The following is a 23,550-nucleotide window of genomic DNA, read 5'->3' as shown; positions in this document are numbered from 1 at the left end:
AAGGCCGCGAGGCGGAGGCGAACACCAATTGCAAATCAGATACAGGCGAGTGACTTGTCAAGATGGCCAATTAGAACCTCCGGAGGGAACCTCTCCCAGCCTCTTCTCTGAGGGACGGCTCTACCGACCAATAGCATGGGCGAGAAGGCGTTCCCTTCACTAAAGAGGAGGCGGGTGAGCTAGAACTTTTGAGACGGTGGTAAAGTGACTGAGCGGGCGCCACGGCCCCATGCTCTGCAGGGCTGACCGGGGTAGTTTGTTGAAGCTGGTGGGAAGGTAGATAGCGTCGAGGGTGTAAGAGAGGCCGAGGGGACCGGTGCAAACAGGGTGGTGGTGATGGCGGGGGCCATTTCCGGCCGCGGCGATTAAAGGCCAAGTGTGGGTCTCGCGACCCACCCTGGTTAGGAATTGGAGTGACCTCCCCTGAGGAGTTTAGAAAGGACCTCACGACCTTCGTTTTTACAAGAGAGGAGTCACAGCAAGGGCAAACAGCAAGATCCTAATCTAGAACCAGGGGCCAGTGGCTTCAGGCCTGTAAATCTTAGCTACTCAGAGGACCCAGGTTCGAAGCCAACCTGGGCAGGAAAGTCTGTGAGCCTCTTATCTCCAATTAACCAGCAAAAAGAGCCGGAAGGGAAGTTGTAGTTCAAGTGGTAAAGCGCCAGCCTTCAGTGGAAAAGCTCAGGAACAGTGCTCAAGCCCTGAGTTTGAGCCCTCAGAACCTGCACTGAACATACAACAACAACAAAAAATCCGAATAGCTGACATCAGCCAGAACTTAATCCTCCACACAGGAGTCTTTCCTGCTTTATCTTTTAAACCTCTATTTGCTTTTGGGGGGGTAAAATGGAGAAAAGAGTTCCCATAATGCAAGATACAACAATATTTTCTGTTCACTTGGAGAGCCTAATGTAATGACTTAAGACCCCAGTAGTACCCACTTCCGGTGCTGATGGTTGTCTGGCCACCTGTAACAAGTTTGCTGTCTTCTAAATCGCATATGAGATATCCATATGCCTGAATATTGAATTACCAGTGCCAGGTACTAGTGGCTCTCACTTGTAGCCCTAGCTACTCCAGAGGTGAGATCTGAGGATTCAAGTTCAAAGCCAGCTTGGGCAGAAAAGTCTGTAAGACTTACTTACAGTTAACTAGCAAAAAGCCAGAAGAGTAGCTCAAGTAGTAGAATGCCAGCCTTGAGCAAAAGTGTTAAGGGACAACACCCAGTCCCTGAGTTGAAACTCTTACTACCAGCATGCACACATACACGCACAAAGATTAAAAATCCTTCTTAGGTATTTCTGGACAGTTGCAATAAATAAGGGAGCTAGAGATGAGGTAGACAGTCTATTCATTGACAGCTGGTACAGTCAGTGAATAGACCTGTAATGATGAATGAATCTGTAATCCTGTGCAGTATGGACTGGTTGTCTCACAGGATGGGGTTCCATTGAGTCCCTGGAAAAGCCATTCCTTGATTTATTGCTGCAAATAGATTTGTTCCTTCCTACCTGGTCACACACAACCTTACCTCTTTGTCCTGGTAATTTTCCTGGTAAGCTTCTTAGCTTAGGATGACTCTTTTTAAGTTTTCAGAGCCAATCAATTCCTTTCCTCTACCTTACAGCTTGTTTCTTGTAAATGGAATGATGTTGCTGGTCCCCAGGAATGCAGTGTGCTTTCAAGTGTGTCTTCATGAGAATTGTACCAAATTATTTCTGCTTTTATCTGACAAATACCTTAGTGAGCTAGGAGGGCAGCACAAAGGTCCTTTTTCTCTCCAACATGTCAAAACGGATACCTTTTTCTTCTTTTTTTCCCCCCTGAGTTTATACTCAAGCTACTAATCTTTCCTCAAGTGGGAAAGACCTACTTCTTCAAAATCAAGGCCTCATCTATCAGTAGTTCACAATTTATTTCTCCAGTAATATCCATATCCCATGAGCCATCTAGTGACTAGAAGCTGAGCTAGAATCTAGGATCCAGCTTCTGGGCCAAGTGAAGGAAGATAGGTCACAGTGAACTGAACAGTGAGGTCACAGATGGGTTTGTTTGTCCCAGACTCCATGGGGGAGGGGCTTAGGAGGGAGAAGGGGCCCCCAGAGGTCCCCAAGCCCAGGCAGGGACATGGTGTGGGAAAGGCAGCAGCGGGGACAGGGTCCCGGAGAGATGAGGGCAGGAGAAGGGAGGGGCTGGTCAGGATGGTGAGGAGAAACTGGAGACAGAAGCCGCAAATATTGACTGGGCTGTGCACATGGGAGGAGGGGCGCAGGGTGAGGGGGGTGTACAGGCAAGGGAAGGGTAGGAAGCAGAGGGCATTCAGATAGAAATCTGGGGATGGGCCAGAGGACAGGCAGGCAGACAGGGAGGGAGGGCCCTGGGATCTGGAAGAAGGGAGGACCGGACAGCACGCAGCTGGAGTTAGATAAGTAGCTAGATAAGACGGAGTGCTTGAAAGACTGACAGCTTGAAGAGGGGCCTGATGCACCAAACCCCCATGCTCTCCATTCCCCTCACATAGGTAAAGCGGACCTGCCCTTCTTGTGGCCCAGAGTCTAGGGGTGAAGAAAAGAAGGGGAGAGGGAACCCTATTTCTGTTCAGTTGTTCCCCCCAGAGCTGGTGAGTCTTTCATGGGAAGTATTAAAAATGGGGGGGGCAAGGATGGGAACGTGGCTCAGTGGTACTGGGCTTGCCTAGCATGCATAAAGTCCTGGGTTTGATTCCTCAGTCCCCCATACACAGAAAAAGCCGGAAGTGGCACTGTGGCTCAAGTGGTAGAGTGCTAGCCTTGAGCAAAAGAAGCTCAGGGACAGCGTCCAGGCCCTGAGTTCAAGCCCCAGGACTTAAAAATGGAGGGGCAGGCTGGGTGCCAGTGGCTCACACCTGTAGATCTTAGCTAAGCAACTCAGGAAGCTGAGATCTGAGGATCACAGTTCAAAGCTAGCCCAGGCAAGAAAGTCTGTGAGCCTTTTTTTTTTTTCTTTGGGTCGGTCGTGGGGCTTGATCTCTTGGCTTGGGCACTGTCCTTGCTCAAGGCGAGCATTCTACTGCTTGAGCCACAGCACCACTTCCGGTTTTCTGGTGGTTTATTGGAGATAAGAGTCTCACGGACTTTCTGCCCGGGCTGGCTCTGAACCGAGATCAGCCTCCTGAGTAGCTAGGATTACAGGTGTGAGCCACCGGCACCCGGCTCGTGAGACTCTTATATCCAATTAACCACCAAAAACAAGCCAGAAATGGAGCTATAGCTCAAGTGATTGAGCATTGAGCAAACAAGCTCAGGGACAGTACCTAGGAAAGCCACAAGACCAAAAACAAAAACACAAAAAACCAGAGGGCAGACCACTGGAGAGACTGCCAGTGACTCCCACTTCCCCCCTCCGGCCCCCTCCTACCAGGTGGAGCACATCATTTCATTTCTTCCGGTCAGAGATGTGGTCGCCCTGGGCCAGACATGCCGCTACTTCCATGAAGTCTGCGACGCTGAGGGCGTGTGGAGACGCATCTGCCGCCGGCTCAGCCCACGCCTCCGCGAGCAGAGTTCTGGGGTCCAGCCCTGGAAGAGAGCTGCCATTCTGAACTGTACACCTTCCCCAGCACCTCTTCCTCTCCTTGCCTCTGTCCGTTCCTTATTGGGGGCACTTCCTGCTCTATAGTTAGTGGATTACCTCTGCTCTCTCTGCCAACCTCCCAGATTCAAACATCCTTTCACAATGCTAAGACCTCTGATAGACATGCCACCCAGAGCCCTCGGGTCATCCCTCTACACACCAGCTCCTCCAGATATCACACAGAAGCACCCCTGCTCCCCAACACCTCCAGTGTTCTCTTCTTGAAACCAGTTTCCCATCTTTGACACATAGGAAGAAGGAGCAGTTGCAGGACTGTCCTGTGCCTTGTGGATGGTCAGCAGCTAACAGCTCCTCCTCTAGTTGTGACAACAAAGCTTGAGACCTTTACTCTAAGATCCTTTCCAGCCAGGTGTTGGTGGCTCAGGCCTGTCATCCTAGCTACTCAGCAGGCTGAGATCTGAGGAACTAGGTCCAAAGCCAGCTGGGGTAGGAAAGACTTTGAGACTCTTGTCTCCGATAAACCACTAGAAAACCAGAAGTAGTGCTGTGGCTCAAAGTACTAGAGCACTAGCCTTGAGCAAAAATGCTCCGGGGCAGTGCCCAGACCATGAGTTGAAGCCCCACAACCAACCAAAAATGAAGCTCCTCCTTTCTCCAGAGAGCCCCAACCCCATTACTTCTTTCACAAACAGGGAGATTAGTGGAGAAGATCCATCCACAAAGCAGAGCCACAGCTGGGGGTGAGGGGAAGTTCCTGATCTTTCCTGGTTATTCCTTTCTTCTTTCTGCCTCTCTATTCTTATATTTCCTTGATCTCTCAGATGCAAGGTTGCACTAAAGAAATTCTTAAGAAACCTGTGGCTGGCCCTGGGCTGAGGTGGGGGCAGATCTAAGTTTTCCACAGCTCCCTAGCCCTGGGGATGGGGAGAAAAAAAAAAAAAAGCTGAACCACTAGTGTGTCTGAAAAAAATCTAGCTTGCCCTAAGCCCTGAGTCTTTCCCCTCATGTCCACCTGAATCTTTTGAACCTTCCATCTCCTTCCATTCCCCAGACACAAAAGGCCTGTATTTCCAAGCATTTGGAGGCCGCCGCCGATGTCTCAGCAAGAGCGTCGCACCCCTGCTAGCCCATGGCTACCGCCGCTTCTTGCCTACAAAGGACCATGTGTTCATCCTTGACTACGTAGGGACTCTCTTCTTCCTCAAAAATGCCCTGGTCTCCTCCACCCTTGGCCAGATCCAGTGGAAGCGGGCCTGCCACTATGTTGTGTTGTGTCGAGGAGCCAAAGATGTAAGCAGCGGAGAGCCAACCCCCCCACCTCTCCTCCAGGGCCCAGCCCCCAAGTGCCCTCCCTTAGGAGGGGTGTTAGGATATATGCCCTCCCTTGCCAGGAATCTAAAAATGGGTCCTTGTTTTTCAACCTTGGGACCCAAGTATTCCGTCTCCCACTCCAGGATTCACTTTCTTCCAGCCTCATCTCAACTCTCACTCTCACATCCTTTCTTCACAGTTTGCCTCAGACCCAAGGTGTGACACAGTTTACCGCAAATACCTCTATGTCTTGGCCACTCGGGAGCAGCCTGCCGTGGTAGGCTCAACCAGCAGCCAGGCCTGCGACTGTGTTGAGGTCTACCTGCAGTCCAGTGGGCAGAGGGTCTTCAAGATGACATTCCATCACTCCATGAGCTTCAAACAGATTGTGCTGGTTGGTCAGGAGACCCATCGGGCCCTACTGCTGCTCACAGGTGTGGTCTGGAAGGAGTAGTTTACAAATGTTCCCAGCAGATTCTTGGAGTCAGGCTATGGAGGGGAGGGCCTCTTGGAGTTTTGCATCTAAACAGTCTACCTGGATGCTGTCTAAGCTAGTGCTCTACCACTTGAGCCCACAACTCTACTTCTGGCTTTTTTTGGTGGTTCTTTGGGATCAGAGTCTCATGGACTTCCTTGCCTAGGCTGGCTTCAAACTGTGATCCTCAGCTCTCAACCTCCTGAGTAGCTAGGATTAGAAGCAATAAACCACTAGCATTCACCCAGCTCTGCTTTTATCCATCTCTTTGCCTAGAATTCTGCATTTCATAGGAACGAAGGAATCCTACCAAAAAAAAAAAAAAAAGGAAACCACTGTTGTCATAAATGCCTATTAAAAAAAAAAAATCCTAGACTGTCTCCCCATCCCAGTTTCCCAGTATCCTTTACGTATTGACCAGACCCTCAAGGCTTGAGTGACTCTGGCCGCCACTTTCTTCTTTTTTGTTGTTGGTGGTGGTGGTGATCATGAGCCTGAACTCTGGGCCTGTGCGCTTGTCCCTCAGCTCTTCAGCTCAAGGCTAGCACTCTACCATTTGAGCCACAGCGCCACTTCCAGCTTTTTCTGCTTATGTGCTGCTGAGAAATTGAACCCAGGGCCTCACCCATGCAAGGCAAGCACTCTACCACTGAGCCACCTTCCCAGCCCCATCTCTGGCCTTCTGAATGCCACATTGCATTCTCCCCAACATCCTTATTAGCTTGGTTCCTTCATTTAGTTTGAAGTCCAGAGGACCCTTTTTCTTCTAGCCTTACTCTGGCAGTCAAGGCTTCATCCTGTGTGACCTGGGGAGGGAGAGGCATGAGTGACTTTAATACAGACAATGCTGAGTCCCACCAAAGGGCTGGGAATGTGGCTTCATGGTAGAGTGCTTGCCTGGCATGCATGAAGCCCTGGGTCCGGCTCCTGAGTACCACATAAAAGGAAGTAGTGCTGTGGCTCAAGTAGTAGAGTGCTAGCCTTGAGCAAAAGCAGCTCAGGGACAGTGCCCAGGCCCTGAGTTCAAGCCCCAGGACTGGCAAAAAATAAAATAAAAAGGCTGAGTCCCGGGCTTGGAAGGTGGCTCAGTCCTTGTCTCCTATGCATGAGGCCCTGGGTTCAACTCCTCAGCATCACATAAGCAGAAAAAGCCAGAAGTAGTGCTGTGGCTCAAGTGGTAGAGTGCTAGTCCTGAGCTGAAGAGCTGAAGGACAGCGCCCAGGCCCACAGTTCAGGCCCCACGACCAACCAAAATAAATAAATAAATGCTGAGTCCCCTGGCCCCAACTGCCTGCCTCTTCTCCTCCACAGAGGAAGGAAAGATCTACTCTCTGGTCGTGAATGAGACCCAGCTGGACCAGCCACGTTCCTACACAGTCCAGCTGGCCCTCAGGAAGGTGTCTCGTTGCCTGCCCCACCTGCGGGTAACCTGCATGGCTTCCAACCAGAGCAGCACCCTCTATATCACTGGTAAGACGTGCTTCCCTGCCTCTCACGACCCCATGTCCATGTTCCAGGGGGGCATGGACAGACCCTCCACATGATGGACACCCCTTGCCCTCTTTCTATCCCTGAAGTGTGAAGTCTTTATAGGATCCTAGCCCCTCCCCCTCCCTGGGGTTAGCATTGAGGGGTCTCTCACAGGTGTTGACACACCTTGAATCTTACAGCTTTCATCCCAGGTGGGGTCTTGTGCTTAGGAAAATGGGTGCCCAAAGCTGCTGAGCTGAGGGCTCCTGACCCCCCAGACCAGGGGGGAGTGTATTTTGAGGTGCATACCCCAGGGGTGTATCGTGATCTCTTTGGGACCCTTCAAGCCTTTGATCCGCTGGACCAGCAGATGCCGCTCGCTCTCTCACTGCCTGCTAAGGTAGGGTGCTGGGGCCTGGGCAGACCAGAAGTGGGAAAGACTGCATTGTAAGTGGGAACCGAAGGGTTGCTCAATGGCTAGGAGTAGAGCAGGTGAAAAGAAATCAGCTGGGCTGGGGAGGGAGGGAAGATTAGCAGTTGGTTGTGTCAGAAATTCCAGAATTCCTTGAAAGGAAACCAAGTGCCTCCCTGTCCTCCTGTCCCCCTTCCCAGATCCTATTCTGTGCTCTTGGCTACAATCACGTTGGCCTGGTGGATGAATTTGGCCGAATCTTTATGCAGGGAAATAATAGATATGGACAGCTGGGGACAGGGGACAAGATGGACCGAGGAGAGCCCACACAGGTAAGAAAGGCTCTCTCTCCACTTTTCAGTTTCCCAGTCTCCATGGAGCACTTAGCTCTCTCCAATGTGCCAGGCCTTTCCCAGGGCTGGCACTTAGAAGGCCAGATCTGTGTGTTATACATTGGAATTTACAGGGGCGGTGTGTGTGTGTGTGTGTGTGTGTGTGTGTGTGTGTGTGTGTGTGTGTGTGTGTGTGTGTGTGTGTGTGTGTGTGTGTGTGTGTGTGTGTGTAGGGGGTGTGGCTAGAGTACCTAGAAGAAGAGAGAAGTGAGTAGGCCTGGTGGATTAGACACAGGATTCAGGTGGGGCTAGGTAGGGAAGGGCATCTCTGTCTTGAGGATGGGGTAGGGGGTGAAGCTTGCATGTAGTTGGCTGGCTAGAAGCAGAGAGGGTCTCTGGAGATGGGTGAGATAAGAGGCAGTGTATAAGCCAGGAGCCATAGTGAGAGTGCTCTCCCATGGGTGATGGAGCAGGTCAGCTTGCCCTAGGGCACCAGAGGCTGGTGAAGGCCTAGGGGCTGGTACATGGCAGTGAGAATGGAAAAGAGTGGGTTTAGGACCAATTTGAGGGGAAAATGAACAGGCCCCTCCAAACTAATTGCTGCTTTGATGAAGAAAAAAAGAGTGGGAATTTGGACCTTTTTTCTTTTTTTTCAGTGAAAGTAAAGGGCTGACTGTTCTGGCAACTCAAGATTGAAATGACAAAAGCAAAGATAAAAGGGCAAATGGGGGCAGCAGCCATTATAGTCATCAAGGGGATGATGGGATGGGTATCATGACCCCCCATAGTGTATTTTAGAACTATGGGGAGGTGGTAGCTAGTGGTGAGTGTGAAATGGAGAAAAGAGTCATACCAGGTTTTGTCTTGTTTGGTTGTGTGTGTGTGTGTCTGTGTGTGAGTTGTGTGTGCTGGTACTGGGACTTGAACTCAGGACATAAGCGCTGTCTCTTAGCTTTTTCCCTCAAGGACAGAGCTCTACCACTTGAGCTACAGCTCCACTTCTCTTACCTGTGTCTTTGGAATTGGAGTGCCAATGCACTCAAGAGAATGATCATACAGGAAAAGCCCTGGAAGTTAGCAGCCAGGTGCCTTTGGAAAGAATATGTCACTGGTGTGCTGGGCAAAAAGCCATATCACAGAGAGCTTCAGGAAGGACTGGCTATTGTAAGGCCAGTAAGAGTGCAGTAAGAGCCAGGTGCCAGGTGTTGGTGGTTCAGCCTGTAATCCTAGCTACTCAGGAGGCTGAGATCTGAGATCTCAGTTTGAAGCCAGCCCAGGCAGGAAAGTCTTGCTGTGAGATTCTTATTTCTAATTCATCACCTAAAAGCCAGAAGTGGAGCTTTGGCTCAATCAGTACAACACTACCTTGAGCAAAAAAGCTCAGGGACAGTGCCCAGGCCCTAAGTTCAAGCCCCAGGACCAGTACAAAAAAAAAAAAAGATACAATCAGACTCTGACATAACCATAACTGCTTCAAACTAAGGGAAACAGCCTAATCCTTGAGTTCAGCAAGCCTCAGTACCTGCACGAATACCTGGGCACCGTGGCTCATGCCTGTAATCCTAGCTCCTTAGGAAGTTGAGAGCTGAGGATCGAGGTTCGAAGCTAGCCCAGGCAGGAAAGTCTATGAGACTCTTCAATTAACCACCAAAAAAGCCAGAAATGGTGCTGTGGCTCAAGTGGTAGAGCACTAGCCTTGAGCAAAAGAGCTCACAGACAATGCCCAGCACTGAGTTCAAGCCCCAGGATCAACACATAAATTAATACATATATACATACATAAATAAAAATGGATTGAGCAAGTCTGCAGCAGCAGGCGGCCCATTGCTTCCTTCCTTACGTTACCTTCTGCCCTGAGCCTCCTGTCAACCTTCTCTGGCTGGGGGTTCCCCATGCTCCCCTCTCAAGGCCCCTTCCATTGTGTGCAGGTGCACTATCTGCAGCGCCCCATTGCCCTGTGGTGTGGCCTCAACCATTCCCTGGTGCTGAGCCAGGGCTTGGACTTCAGCAAGGAGCTGCTGGGCTGTGGCTGCGGGGCAGGAGGCCGCCTCCCTGGTTGGCCGAAGGGGAGTGCCTCCTTCGTCAAGCTCCATGTCAAGGTCAGAGCAGAGTCATGGCAAGGGGGCACGCAGAGGGAGGGAAAAATTGCTGGCTCTGAGGACTGTCGCTGGCATTCTTTCCCTTTCTATTTCTCTCTCTCTCTCTCTTTTTTTTGGGGGGGGGGGTCGGTCATGGGGCTTGAACTCGGGGCCTTGGTGCTGTCCCTGTGCTCTTCAGCTCAAGGCAAGCACTCTACCACTTGAGCCACAGCACCACTTCCGGTTTTCTAGTGGCTTATTGGAAATAAGAGTCTCACAGACTTTCCTGCCCTGGCTAGCTTTGAACCGTGATCCTCAGATCTCAACCTCCTGAGTAGCTAGGATGACAGGTGTGAGCCACCGGCTTCTGTCTCTTCTATCTCACATCGTAGACCAGGCTGGCCTCAAAACTCAATCCTCCACATGGCTCACCACACTGAGACTCCTGCAAGGGGCCCGCCCAGTGCTTCCATTTTTCCAGCACCACACCTCTTTCTCTTTCCTGACATACACACAGCTGCCCTTGGTTCTCCCTCAGAACCCCGCTGTCCTTGTTTGGCCTTACACTGACCTGGCACCTAGTCAGGTGTAGCTTACTTGCTGGGTCAAGGCTGACCTGAGAGGAACCAACATAACAGCTGGATTATGCTGAGCACTGGTGGCTCATACCTGTAATCTTAGCCACTCAGGAGGCTGAGATCTGAGGATTCTTCAAAGCCAGCCTGGGCAGAAAAGTCCATCTCCAATGACCCACCAAAAAGCCGAAAGTGGAGCTGGATCGCCAGTCTTGAACAAAAAACAAAACAACAGGGGCTGGGAAGGTGGCTCAGTGGTAGAGTGCTTGCCTTGCATGCATGAGGCCATGGGTTCGATTCCTCAGCACCACATAAGCAAAAAGAAAAAAGCCAGAAATGGCCCTGTGGCTCAAGTGGTAGAGCGCTAGCCTTGAGCTGAAGAGCTGAGGGACAGCGCCCAGGCCCAGAGTTTGGGGCCCACGACCGGACCCCCCCGCAAAAAAAAACAACACAAAACTTAAGGGATCAAAAATCAAAAAAGGCAGCTGGATTCGCTTCTTGGGACCCTTGCAGCATGATTCCCCCCCTCAACCAGGCCTCTTCCTTCTCTCTTCCCAGGTCCCTCTGTGCGCCTGTTCGCTCTGCTCTACCCGAGAGTGCCTCTACATGCTGGCCAGCCATGACATTGAGCACGGCCCTGCCTACCGGGACCTACCACCTAGCAAGGCAGTGGGGAGCCCTGAGCCCAGCTTGGGGGCTGGAGCTCCACAGGACCCCGGGGGGACAGCCCGGGCCTGTGAGGAGTACCTCAGCCAGATCCACAGTTGCCCTACATTGCAGGACCGCATGGAGAAGATGAAGGAGATCGTGGGCTGGATGCCCTTGATGGCGGCACAGAAGGATTTCTTCTGGGAGGCCCTGGACATGCTGCAGAGGGCTGCTGGTGATGTGGCGTCAGACCCCTCAACCCCCGAGAGCTGACCCCCTCCCTCAGCCTCAGTCCTGGAGGAGAGATGGGGCGGTAGCATGGACACTGTGGGTGCCTGTGGGGAAGGGGCCATGGGGGTGGGAGGGGTTGGAGATGGGGACTCTTTTGTAAAAGGTTCAAGGGCTGCCCAGCCTGACTATCATGGACAAGAGTTTTGATGGACAAATAGAATAAAAGGCTGAAGTGAGGCCTGCTTCGGAGCCCTGGGGCCTGGAAGGATGGGTGTAGGAGATGGGGGTAGGATGCCTGGCCCAGTGGACGAGGGAGGACAGGAACACTCAGGTTCTTGGTTGCTGAGAGCTAAGCTCTCCAACTTACTTCTCCATACCAACTCTTACCTGTTTTGTTTTGTTTCGTTTGGCCCATTGTGGGGCTTGAACTCTGGCTGTGTACTGTCCGAGCTTTTTTGCTCAAGGCTAGTGGTCTACCACTCAAGCCACAGCTCCACTTCTGGCTTTTTGGTGGTTCATTGGAGATGAGTCTCACAGACTTTCTTGCCCAGTCTGGCTTTGAACCTTGATCCTCAGATCTCAGATCTCCTGAGTAGCTATGATGACAGGTTGTGAGCCAGCCTTTTTGACTTAGGAGTCCTGGCCCCTCCTTCTGGAACAATCCCTCACATGTACTACCTGACTCCCCAGTTTGAGTCCTCTGAACACCCAGTCTCATCCTGATAGGCCATAATCTCCTTACTCTAGAAAGTTCCATGCTGCATTGCCCTCATTCCAGTGAAGGAAACTTTCTTCCTTTGCCGGCCAGGCCTGGTCTCCTCTGACCATCCTATACTTTTTTTTTAAAGTATTTTTATTGTTATAAAGGTTATATACAGAGGGGTTACAGTTATAAGTCAGGTAAAGTACATTTTTTTGTTTGAACAATGTCTCCCTGTCCCTTGCTCTCTCAGTTTTTCCTTCCCCTGTCCCCACCTACAAGATGTATAGTTCATTTTCAACAGTGTCTAGTACCACTGCTGCGTTGGTTCACCCTTTGTCCCTCCATTTCTGTGTGTTCCCTTACCACTCCCAAAACAGATAAGACAAAAAGAAAATAAAAACAGCAACAAAGAAAAAACTTTTGTTTCCATTTCCTGGAGTTCATTTCTTTTTGATCTGTCATGGGGCTTAAACTTGGGGCCTGGATGCTGTCCCATTTGGAGCCACAGCACTACTTCTAGTTTTCTGGTGGTTAATTCCTTCCCGGGCTGGCTTTAAACTGAGATCCTTAGATCTCAGCCTCCTGAGTAACTAGGATTATTATTATTATTATTTATTATCATTATTATTATTTTGCCAGTCCTGGGGCTTGAACTCAGAGCCTAGGCATAGCCTAGACCCTGGGCTTCTTTTGCTCAAGGATAGCACTCTACCACTTGAGCCAAAGCACCACTTCTGGCTTTTTCTGTGTATGTGGTACTATGGAATTGACCCAGGGCTTCATGCATGCTAGGCAAGCACTCTACCACTAAGCTACATTCCCAGCCCAATAAACACTATATGATCAGATGCACGTAGACATTGCGCCTTTGTGTTTCTCCCCTAAGAATGTCCTCCTGTGGGTTCATTGTGTGTGGATGCCTAGAGTCCTGTATAATTTCTCATGTCCTGGGTGTTTTTTTAAGTTTATTATTTTAGATATACAGCAGAGTTACATTTACATACATCAGGTAATAAGTACATTTCTTTTCATACAGTGTCATCTGTTCCCTCATTCTCAAACCCTCCCATCTCCACCCACAAGTTGCATAGTTCACTTTCATCAATGTCCAGTCTGGGCATTTTAGATCTAACTTCCAAATATGAGAGAACACATTGGATGCTAATTTTTTTCTTTTTTGCCAGTCCTGGGGCTTGAACTCAGGTCCTGGGCACTGTCCTGGAGCTGCCTTTTTTTTTTTTTTTTGTCAAGGCTAGCACTCTACCACATTGAGCCACAGGGCCACTTGTAGTTTTTTCTATTTATGTGGTACTAAGGAATTGAACCCAAGGCTTCATGCATGCTAGGCAAGCACTACCACTAAGCCACATTCACGGCCTGGGGTGCTAGTTTTTTCTAAGATAGAGTCTTGATTCCCACCTGGACACATGCTTAGAATGACATCTGCTGGGATGTCAGGTATATACCACCATACCCAGCTTCTTCCCTTGAGATGGAGTCTCACATGCTTCTGCCCCAGCTAGCCTGGAACCACAATCCTCCCTATCTCAGCCTCCCAAGGGTGATAGGCATGAATCACCAACAGCCAGTTGTCTTCAAATAATTGGAAGAGAAAATAGGCAAGCAGAGTTCTTCCTCCCTGCTCTAGCCTAGGGATAGAGGAAAGGCAGTAGAAATGTGCAGTGGGCACAGACATGGTGATCTGGTGATATACCTGCAACACACACTCAGGAGCCAGAGGCAGGAGGATCAAGTCTCAGATCAGTCCGGACAACACAGCAAGAATCTGTCTCATGAAAACAAAAACACAAAAACTTAAGCCCTGCACAGTGTACCTGTGCACCTAACTACAAATGGAGGTGCAAATCAGGATCGCAGCCCAGGCAAAAGGTTCTTGAAGGCTGGCAGCTCATGTTGTAATCCTACTCATGACATCCTAAGGATCAGAGCTAGCAGACAAATCTTAGAGACTCTCATCTCCAATTAACCAGCAATAAACTGGAAGTAGAGGTATGCCTCAAGTGATAAAAGGAGCAGCCTTGAGCAAAAAAACCAACTGAGAGCTCAAGGCAGAGTTCCAACCCGGTACTGGCACAAAAAGAAGGAAAAGTTTCAAGACTTTTTTTTGTTGTTGTTGTTGGTTGCGGGGCTTGAAGTCTGGGCCTGGGCGCTGTCTCTCAGCTCAAGGCTAGTGCTCTACCATTTGAGCCACAACGCCACTTCTGGTTTTCTGAGTGGTTTAATTGGAGATAAGAGTCTGATGGACTTTTCTTGTCCAGGCTGGCTTTGAACTGTGATCCTCAGATCTCAACCTCCTGAGTAGCTAGGATGACAGGTGTGAGCCACTGGCACCCGGTTTCAAGACTTTTAAACACAAAATGCTGAGTTTGCGATCGCACCCCTGTCATCCCAGCTGAAATAAAAATAGGTGAATCACAGTCCAAAATGCTGGCACCTAGAAAAACAATTAGACCCTATTCAAAAAATAAACACCAAAGCAGTGACTCACACCTGTAATCCTAGCTACTCAGGAAGCTGAGATCTGAGGATTGCACTTCGAAGCCACCCTGGGTAGGAAAGTCCATGAGACCCTTATCTTCAATTAGCCACCAGAAAACTGGAAGTAGAGCTATGGCTCAAAGTGGTAGAGTGCTAGCCTTAAGCAAAAAAGATTAGGGACAGCAGCCCAGGCCCTGAGTTCAAGCCCCACAGCTGACAAAGAAAGAGGAAGAAAGAAAAAGAAAGAAAGAAAGAGAGAGAGAAAGGAAGGAAGGAAGGAAAGAAGGAAAGAAAGAGAGAGAGAAGAAAGAAAGAGGCAACAGTGGCTCACTCCTATAATCCTAGCTACTCTAAAGAGACTGAGAGATCTGGGAATGGAGATCCAAAGCCAGCGTAGGCAGGAAATAACCAGTGATTATTTAGAGATAAATGGTCAAGAGCCAGCCATGAGTGCAAAAGTGGAATGAGAGCATGAGTCCAAGCCCCAATACCACCGAAAAAGAAAGAGATTTAAAAAAAAAAAAAAAAAAAAGCAGTGTAACTCAGTGGTAAAATGTTTTCCTAGCACACATGAGGCTTTGGGTTTCACCCTCAACACTGCAAAACAAAATGAAATGAAAAGAGAAGAAAAAGAATAACAGAAGAAAAAACAGAAAAATGTAGTGGAAAATGAATTGGGGCAGAGTGGTGGAGGCTAGTGAATGACTGGGGTGGGAGTCTGGGAAGTCCGTCCCTGGGGTGCTGAGGAAGCAGGGAGGAAAAGGGTAGATCTGCTCACAAGGGGTTCCGGCCAGGATCAGGCCCCTTGTTCCACCCCCTCCTTGGGTCAATATTTATGTGTCCTGGACCTAGACAGGCTCCCTGGCTTGCTACTGTCCCAGATGTCTCCCTGTCCCGCCTTCCCGCCCCCCCTCCCCTGCTGGCCGGTCCCCACGCCCACACACCCCGGCTGCTTGGTCTGGCACTGGTTATCCTGCCACTGCTGCTGCTGCCGCCGCCGCCGCTGCTGCTGAATTCAGCTGCTGCTTCCGGCAGGCCAAGACCCCAGAACCCCCCACCATGCTGCCCACCCTCCCAGCCCCCCTCCTGGGGCCCTTCCTCATGGCCTGGGTGCTGCCTCTTGCCCAGGGCCAAACCCCCAACTATACCAGGTAGGTCTTGGGCATTTTCTAGATGGCTCAAGTGAGCTTCAAACCCCGTGAACTCCTGGTGTGGAAAGGGGGAGGGGAGGGCCATGCTTCTAGATGTTCAGGGGGATTCTGCTAGATTCCCCTCCTCCCCCCGCCAAATTTCCTCTCTCTCTTTCTCAGGCTCCCAAGTCCTCCCCATTCTGCTGGAAGACTGAGCAGGACTCTTGCAGGGCGCCCCCTCCCCCCCTCATCCTCTGCCTGTACCCCTCTCCCTCCACTGAGAACCATGGTCCTCCACGGATCCTGAAGGGAGAAACAGTCAAGACCTTGAACTAGCCTAGCAGCTGATATCTGGGTTCCAAGCAGAGACTTGGGGGGGATGTCAGAAAGCTGGAACTAGGAGCCAGGGAGCCCCATCTCTAGGTCCAATTGCAGGCCGCCTCGTGGCTTCTCCACATCTGGAAGCAGTTAGCCTCCTTAGGCGGCTCCCGGCCCTGGCCTGAGGACAGGCAGGGTAAAGCCGAGGATTCTCAGAATTCCTGTCTGGTAGGGGGTGGGGTCCGTGGGGAGCGAGGGGTGCTGTGGTTGCAGGTCCCACTCCTTTTTGTGGATTTTTTTAATCCCCCACATGAATCCCTCCCACCCTAATGCCAGTCTTGTTGGCTGATGCTTTCTTGGGGTCCCTATGGGCCTTCCTCCCTCATCACCCCATCCCCAGTTCCTGACGAACCTCTTTTATGTCCTCCAGACCTGTGTTCCTGTGCGGAGGGGATGTGACTGGGGAGTCTGGTTACGTGGCAAGTGAGGGCTTCCCCAACCTCTACCCCCCAAATAAGGAGTGCATCTGGACCATAACGGTGAGAAGGCCCCTGGCCACCGACACAAGTCAGTCTCCTAGGCCAAGGCCTGGCTGCTAAGGGGCACCATCTTCTCAATCTAGGGAAGGCCAAGCTGCCGCTGCTCTGTTCACTGGGCACTAATGCCCCCACAATAAATGGGCCGCCTGTACCTTAATCTCTCAATCTGTGTGTGTGTCTCTTTCTCTGTCTCTGTTTCTCTCTCCCTGCCCCCACCTCTCATTTGGAGCTTAAACTCAGGGCCTGGGTGCTATCCCTGAGCTTTTTTGCTTAAGGCTAGTACTCTACCACTTTGAGCCACAGTGCCACTTCCAGTTTTCTGGTGGTTCACTGGAAATCAGTCTCACAGACTTTCCTGCCCAGGCTGGCTTTGAACCGTGAGCCTCAGGTCTCAGCTTCCTGAGTAGCTAAGATGACAGGTATGAACCACCCACCCGTGCCTGGCTCCCTGAGCTTTTTTTTTTTTAAACTGAAGACTGCTGCTCTACCACTTAAGGTACAGCTCCACTTCTGGTTTTTGTTTTATGTTTTTTGTGGAAGAGTCTCCTGGACTTTCCTGCCCAGGCTGGCTTCCAGGTGCAATCCTCAGACCTCAGCCTCCTGAATAACTAGAATTTCAGATATGGGCCACTGGTGCAAGGCTCTCTGTCTTTGTTGAACTGTCTCAGTGTATAACTCATACTCGCCTTGATGATCCTCTCCTCCTGCTGGCATGACAAGCCATTATAACAATGTTAGGATCACAGGCACCAGTGCTGGGATTATAGGCAAGCACCACCACACCCAGCCTAGTCTTTCTTTCTTCTTTCCTTTCTTTCTTTCTTTCTTTTTTTGGTCGGTCATGGGGCTTGAACTCTGGGCGTGGGGCACTATCCCTCAGCTCTTCAGCTCAAGGCGAGCGCTCTACCGCTTGAGCCACAGCGCCACTTCTGGTTTTCTAGTGGTCTATTGGAGACAAGAGTCTCACGGACTTTCCTTGCCTGGGCTGGCTTTGAACTGTGATCCTAGATCTCAGCCTCCCGAGTAGCTTTCTTTCTTTCTTTCTCTCTCTCTTTCTTTTTCTTTCCTTCACACCCCCCCCCCCCCCCCCCCCCCCCGTGATCCTGGAGCTTGAACTCAGGGGCTTGGCACTGTCCCTAAACTTTTTTTTGCTTAAGGCTGGCTTTTTACCACTTGAGCCACAGCTAAATTTCCACGTTTGTGGTGTGTGTGTGTGTGTGTGTGTGTGTGTGTGTGTGTGTGTTTGTGTAGTAAATTTGAGATAAGAATCTCATGGACTTTCCTGCCCAGGCTAGCTTTGAACCACGATTCTCAGATTTTAGCCTACTGGTTAGCTAGGATTACAGACTTGAGCCACCAGTACCAGGCCAGGCCTTATTTCTTAACCTAAACTCAAATCCCAATTCTCCAATCTCAGCTTCCTTCCTGTCCTCTTTATCTCTCTGGAGTCCAGTTGCACAAAGCCCAGGCCCTGGGGGCTACACGAGCCTGGGGGTTCCTTCCAGTGGTGAAGACTTGGGGCAGGGGAGCCACCCTCTGTCAGGGTGGGGTGTGGCCTCACTTCCTGGGTGTCTGGGCCCCATCTCTCAGGTTCCTGATGGCCAGACTGTGTCCCTCTCCTTCCGAGTCTTCGACCTGGAGCTGCATCCGTCCTGCCGCTACGATGCTCTGGAGGTCTTTGCTGGCTCTGGAACCTCGGGCCAGCGGCTTGGTCGCTTTTGTGGGACCTTCAGGCCTGCCCCTGTTGTGGCCCCCAGCAACCAAGTAACCTTGAAGATGACCGCGGACGAAGGCACGGGAGGACGCGGGTTCCTGCTCTGGTATAGCGGGAGGCCCACCTCTGGCACTGGTGAGCGCCCCTGGCCTGCACCTGTCCCTCTCCTGACCCCGCCCTGCACCAGGTCCCCCCACCCTAACCTCGACCCCCAGATGCCCCCCCCCCAGCCCCACAAGAGCTCAGGGCCACCACTACTCCCTAGCCCTTTCTCCTCCCTCACCGCCCCTCCAGTCCCTCTTCCCCATCTTCTCTCCCCCTCCTGCTCCCGTCCCCCCTCTTCCAGGGCCCCCCCCAGGCGCAAGGCGGAAGTGGGTCATGGACCCGCGGGTGGAATGGGCGGCCTGGGGTTACTGGGACGGTGAGTAACTGCCCGCCCCCCTCCGCAATCGGGCTCCCGCTGACGGGGCACACGGTGTCGGGGCGCACCCCAGGACTGGAGGGCTATGTTTCCCCCACCTGGAGTCCCCCACATCCAAGCCCTAGGCTCTCGATTGCGGTCCCATCACCCCCTCCCGGCAGAAAAAGTCACTCTGAGAATGTTTCAAGCAGCCCCCCTCCCCAAGGGGCCGAGCGAGGACGCCCCTCGCCGTGTGCAGGGCTTCCATAGCCCGCACGGACTTTCCTGCCAGGCCGGGGAGATGGGATCTGCCAGGGGAAGGGGTGCGGTGTGGCTGCGGGCCGGGGAGGGGCAAGAAGGGAGTGGTCCAGCCAGATCCTCCACCCCAAGCCTCGCTCCTCCTCCTGCTAGCCTCCCCTCTTCTACGTCCCCCCCACCCCACATCCCGAGGCCTGGCATCCCCTCCCGCTGCCAGCCCAGCCCCCGGCCTACAGTCTTCCTGGGGCTGACCGGGGTCTCCACGACCCCCACCCCGCCTCTCTCTCCCCTTCCCAGAGCACCAGTTTTGTGGGGGGCGGCTGGAGAAGGCACAGGGAACCCTGACCACGCCCAACTGGCCCGAGTCCGATTACCCTCCCGGCATCAGCTGTTCCTGGCACATCATCGCGCCCCCAAACCAGGTACGACACCCTCTCCCCCCCCCCCCGGCGGCTGCACCTCCTGTACACACCCCTTGAAGGCGCACTGGCCGAGCTCTGGGTCCTGGGTCCCGAGCTTACAAAACCTGTGGGACCAAAACCAAACCTGGATCCCGTCTACACCCAACCCCAAATTCTAAATGTAAAATTGTGGTGGAGTCGAGTGCGGTGGCTCACCCCTGTAATCCTGGCTGCTGAGATCTGAGGAGGGCCTGGGCAGAAAAGTCCAAGAGGTTCTTGTCTCCAATTAACCACCACCATCACCACAAAAAGCAACCAAAAGTGGAGCTGTGGCTCAAGTGGTAGAGCACCAGCCGGGAGTGAAAAAACTCGAATTGCATCTAGGCCCTGAGTTCAAGCCCCAGGGCTGGCACCAAAAACGAAAACAAATGAACAAAACCCCACTGAGATCAACTTTAAGGGAAGACAGACCTGACCCCCGGTGACCTGGGCACACACCCAGCGGGGTCCCCCGGAATGAATGCGGGAGGTGGTGGCTGTAGGGGTGCAGGGCCCCGGGCCTGGGGTCCCTGCTCAGCCTACGTCTGGTGGCCGACAGGTGATTGCTCTGACCTTCGGGAAGTTCGACGTGGAGCCGGACACCTACTGTCGCTACGACTCGGTCAGCGTGTTCAACGGAGCCGTGAGCGACGACTCCAAGAGGCTGGGAAAGTTCTGCGGGGACACGGCCCCTGGGTGAGGGGCGGGGCCTGGCCGGCGTGGGCGGGGCTTGCGTCAAAGGGCGTGGCTCTGCGTCTGCCTCTGGGCGGGACCTGAGCTAGAAAAGGCGCTTGAGTTAGAGCGCTGGCCTCGGACTAACCGCGTGGCCTAAATTAAAGGGCGTGGCCTTGGCTGCATGGGTAGGGGTGTGGCCTAAAACGGAGGGCGGGGCTCTTCAGATTGGGCGGGATCTGAGCACTAGGACTCCACAGCAGTAGGCCTGGCACCTAGTCTGGGGTCGGTGAAGTAAGAAGCTTGTGGAGGTCAGGCCTGTAGCCTGTAATCCTAGCTGCTCAGGAAGTTTAGACCTGAGGATCATGGTGGGGTACGGGGGAGGGAGCAGAAAATCTGACTCAAATAACTAGCAAAAAGCCAGAAATGTAGGTGTGGTTTAAATAGTAGAGTGCCAGCCTTGGGCAAAAAAATAAAACAAGCTAAGTGAAAATGCCAGGCCCTGAGTTCAAGCCCAGTCTGGACACAAAAAGAATCACATGGGGATCTATGATATTATGAAGCTAGTGCAAGCCACCAAAGGCTGGAAAGGTAAAGAGGGGCCTTGATACCTCCCCCAACCACTGCCACCCTCAGTCCCATCTCCTCGGAAGGGAATGAACTCCTGGTCCAGTTCGTTTCGGATCTCAGTGTCACGGCCGATGGCTTTTCTGCCTCCTACAAGATGCTTCCAGGGGGCACTGCTGAAAAAGAGCCAGCCCCTAGCTCAAGAGAGGACGTCCCCAAAGTCAAGCTGCCCACCAAGCCGAAGATCCAACCCACCAAGAAGCCAGTGGCCTCCCCTGACACACAGGAGACTCCAGTGCGCCCAGGTAAGTCTGGGAAGGAAGAAGAAAGATTGTTTCAAGAAAATTTTCCATGAGCTGGTAACTGTAATTCTACTTTAGGAGGCTGAGATCTAAGGATCACAGTTCAAAGCCAGCCCAGGCAGGAATGTCTGTGAGATTCTTATCTCCAATAAATCACCAAAAAGTTGGAAGTGGAGCTGTAGATCAAGCTCGGACAATGCTCAGGCTCTGAGTTCAAACCCCAGGACTGGTACACACACACACAAATCTCATTGATTCAGCACTCACTGGTGCCTTCATCCTGCCAGCCTCTAGATAGAGCTGGGTGCAGAGCTGTCTACTAGCATGCATAAGGCCCTAGCATCTATCCCTAACAGCACAAAAGGGGGAAAATGGTTCTTCCTCCTTGATGGGTTGTTATGGTCCATGAACAGCTCAGCTCCCCTCTTATCTAGATGCACCAACAGCCCCTTGCCCAGTTCCATGCCGCCGGACAGGCACCTTGCAGAGCAACTTCTGTGCCAGTAATCTGGGTAAGCAGCCCTTTTACGCACTTTTAACCCTCCCCCTAACTCAAGAGAGAGGAGTCCAGCCCTGGCCTCCTGTCTCTTCCCCTCTCATTCCATCCTCCCACAGTGGTGACCGGAACAGTGAAGTCTATAGTGCGGGGTCCAGGTGAAGGCCTTACCGTCACTGTCAATCTCATGGGTGCTTACAAAACTGGAGGATTGGATCTTCCCTCTCCACCCACGGACACGCCCTTGAAGTTTTATGTACCCTGCCGGCAGTGCCACCCCATGAAGAAAGGTAATAAAGATAGAATATGGGGAGACAAGGTGCTAAGTCACACCAAAATGAGAAGAGGTGTAGAATCGGCCAGGCCCTGGTGACTCAAGCCTATAATCCTAGCTACTCAGGAGGCTGAGATCTGAGGATCGAGGTTCGAAGCCAGCCCAGGCAGGAAAGTCTGTGATACTCTTATCTCCAGTAAACTACTTAGAAGCTGGAAATGGTGCTGTGACTCAAGTGATAGAGCACTAGCCTTGAGCACAAAGAGGCTCAGGGGCAGCACCTAGAACCCCTGGGTTCAAGCTCCAAGATGAGAAAAAAAAAGTTGAAGTGAAGATGTGGCTCAAGTGATAGAGTGCCAGCCTAAAAGGAACAGTGCCTAAGTTCAAGCTCTAGTACTAGCAAAAGGCACAATGATGTGAGCCCTCAATCTTACCCTACCTCTGTTGTCTCCCCAGGATCCAGTTATCTGCTGATGGGTCAGATGGATGAAAGCAGAGGTCCCATCCTTCCTCCAGAAAGTTTTGTGGTACTCTACCGGGCCAACCAGGACCAGATCCTCAAAAACCTAAGCAAGAGGAAGTGCCCCTCCCAAGCTTGAGATCCAGGCCAGCTCCAGCCCCAGGCCATAGACCCCCTGTCTTACCCAAATAAATATATCTTAACTGAGGAAGAGGACAGATCTCCATTTCTTTTTTTTTTTTTTTTTTGGGTCCGGTCGTGGGGCCTGAACTCTGGGCCTGGGCGCTGTCCCTCAGCTCTTCAGCTCAAGGCTAGCGCTCTACCACTTGAGCCACAGCGCCACTTCTGGCTTTTTTCTTTTTTCTTATATGGTGCTGAGGAATCGAACCCAGGGCCTCAGGCATGCAAGGCAAGCGCTCTACCACTGAGCCACCTTCCCAGCCCCCAGATCTCCATTTCTATGGTTTAGTGGCCCATCCTCGAAATATTAGGAGTTCATGAGTTTCTTCCACAGATGTTTACTATTCAGAATAATTTTTTGAAACTGTTATGTCAGGGTCTTTTGTGTATGTGTGTGGGTGCGTGCGTGCACATGCACATTTGTTAGGACTGGGGCTTTAACTCAAGGCCTCCCACTTTAGCTTGGCTTTTCCCACTCAAAATGCTTTACCATTTGAGCCACACCTCTGCTTTCTGTATGTCATAGCACCCCCCCCCCCTTTTGCTCAAAATTCCTACCATAGTTTTTATAATAAAATCCAGAGTATTATGCATGGGTACTTTTTGGTGATCTTTTCTAATCTCTGCCTCCCAAGTAGCTGGGATTACAGATGTGCGCCACCACATCCAGCCTTATAGTGGAATTAAGACTGTATTTTGTGTCTTCTCACTCACTTCCTCCTCATGGCTCACTCTTCTTGCCTGTTTTCCTTCTTACTTTTTTTATTTGCTCAAGGCTACCACTTTACAACTTGAGCCACAGCTCCACTTCTGGCTTTTTGCTAGTTCGCTAGAGACAAAGGTATCATGGCCTTTCCTGCCCTAGCTGGCTTTGAACCGTGATTCTCAGATCTCATCCTCCTGAGTAGCTAGGACTGCAACTGGGAACCACTAGCACCTGGCTTAATATTTTATTTCAAAGGTACTGGGACTTGAATTCAGGGCCTTTCACTTTTGCTCAGCTTTTGTATTCACAGATGGGGCTCTACCAGTTGAACAACACTTCCACTTTGGGAATCAAGACTCACCAAACCCTGCCACGGGATCTTCACCCGTGTTAAAGATAAGGGAAACACTTCTACACAGTGAAGACAATCTTACCCTAAGTCACACAATTAACTTAGCAAAAGTCAAACGGTTTTGATAGAAAAAACTTCCATGAGCACAGAATTAATTGGAGATATGAGACTTATGGATTTTTCTGTTCACGTTGGCTTTGAACAGAGTCTCAGATATCAGCCTTCTGACTCACTAGAATTATAGGGGCGAGTGCCTGGCTCCATCCTCTGATTTTTTTTGGGATCTTCCATCTTCATTCTTCTGAGTTCTGGGATTACAGACCCTCATTTATCCATTCAAAATACCAGGCACTGTTTTAAGGGCTGAAGATACTAGAGAAAACAAAGTTCCTGGTCTTCTGGACAGGAACAAATATACTTCTGGAGGAGAGAGGG

The 23,550-nt window shown here is 51.5% G+C and overlaps 2 protein-coding genes across 2 annotated transcripts; both read left to right on the top strand.

Moving 5' to 3' along the window:
• Nucleotides 1-133: 133 nt before the first annotated feature.
• Fbxo24 (F-box protein 24) lies at nt 134-11,209 on the top strand. Its single transcript, XM_042686875.1, has 10 exons — nt 134-174; nt 2,522-2,620; nt 3,400-3,583; nt 4,625-4,863; nt 5,084-5,318; nt 6,671-6,829; nt 7,108-7,229; nt 7,442-7,573; nt 9,502-9,672; nt 10,785-11,209. The coding sequence occupies exons 1-10, from the start codon at nt 136-138 to the stop codon at nt 11,145-11,147; spliced, it is 1,743 nt and encodes a 580-aa protein (XP_042542809.1). The 5' UTR covers nt 134-135; the 3' UTR covers nt 11,148-11,209.
• Nucleotides 11,210-15,288: 4,079 nt separating this feature from the next.
• Nucleotides 15,289-22,114, top strand: Pcolce (procollagen C-endopeptidase enhancer). Its single transcript, XM_042686785.1, has 9 exons — nt 15,289-15,458; nt 16,186-16,294; nt 17,885-18,143; nt 18,964-19,088; nt 19,666-19,802; nt 20,415-20,650; nt 21,082-21,159; nt 21,263-21,433; nt 21,874-22,114. The coding sequence occupies exons 1-9, from the start codon at nt 15,367-15,369 to the stop codon at nt 22,014-22,016; spliced, it is 1,350 nt and encodes a 449-aa protein (XP_042542719.1). The 5' UTR covers nt 15,289-15,366; the 3' UTR covers nt 22,017-22,114.
• The last annotated feature ends 1,436 nt before the right edge of the window (nt 22,115-23,550 follow it).

This window comes from Dipodomys spectabilis, unplaced genomic scaffold (assembly GCF_019054845.1).
Source record: "Dipodomys spectabilis isolate Male_0828 unplaced genomic scaffold, ASM1905484v1 ptg000098l, whole genome shotgun sequence".
In the NCBI taxonomy this organism is placed as follows: Eukaryota; Metazoa; Chordata; class Mammalia; order Rodentia; family Heteromyidae; genus Dipodomys; species Dipodomys spectabilis.
This window is presented reverse-complemented; position numbering and strand designations above follow the sequence as displayed.

What these genes read in the sequence shown, in the direction of transcription:
- Pcolce (XM_042686785.1), top strand. Translation starts at nt 15,367, where the DNA reads ATGCTGCCCACCCTCCCAGCCCCCCTCCTGGGGCCCTTCCTCATGGCC. An exon ending in TCATCGCGCCCCCAAACCAG is followed by an intron (nt 19,089 to 19,665) that starts GTACGACACCCT and finishes GGTGGCCGACAG; the next exon opens with GTGATTGCTCTGACCTTCGG. An exon ending in TGCGGGGACACGGCCCCTGG is followed by an intron (nt 19,803 to 20,414) that starts GTGAGGGGCGGG and finishes TGCCACCCTCAG; the next exon opens with TCCCATCTCCTCGGAAGGGA.
- Fbxo24 (XM_042686875.1), top strand. Translation starts at nt 136, where the DNA reads ATGGGCGAGAAGGCGTTCCCTTCACTAAAGAGGAGGCGG. An exon ending in AGTTGTTCCCCCCAGAGCTG is followed by an intron (nt 2,621 to 3,399) that starts GTGAGTCTTTCA and finishes CCCTCCTACCAG; the next exon opens with GTGGAGCACATCATTTCATT. An exon ending in ACCGAGGAGAGCCCACACAG is followed by an intron (nt 7,574 to 9,501) that starts GTAAGAAAGGCT and finishes CATTGTGTGCAG; the next exon opens with GTGCACTATCTGCAGCGCCC.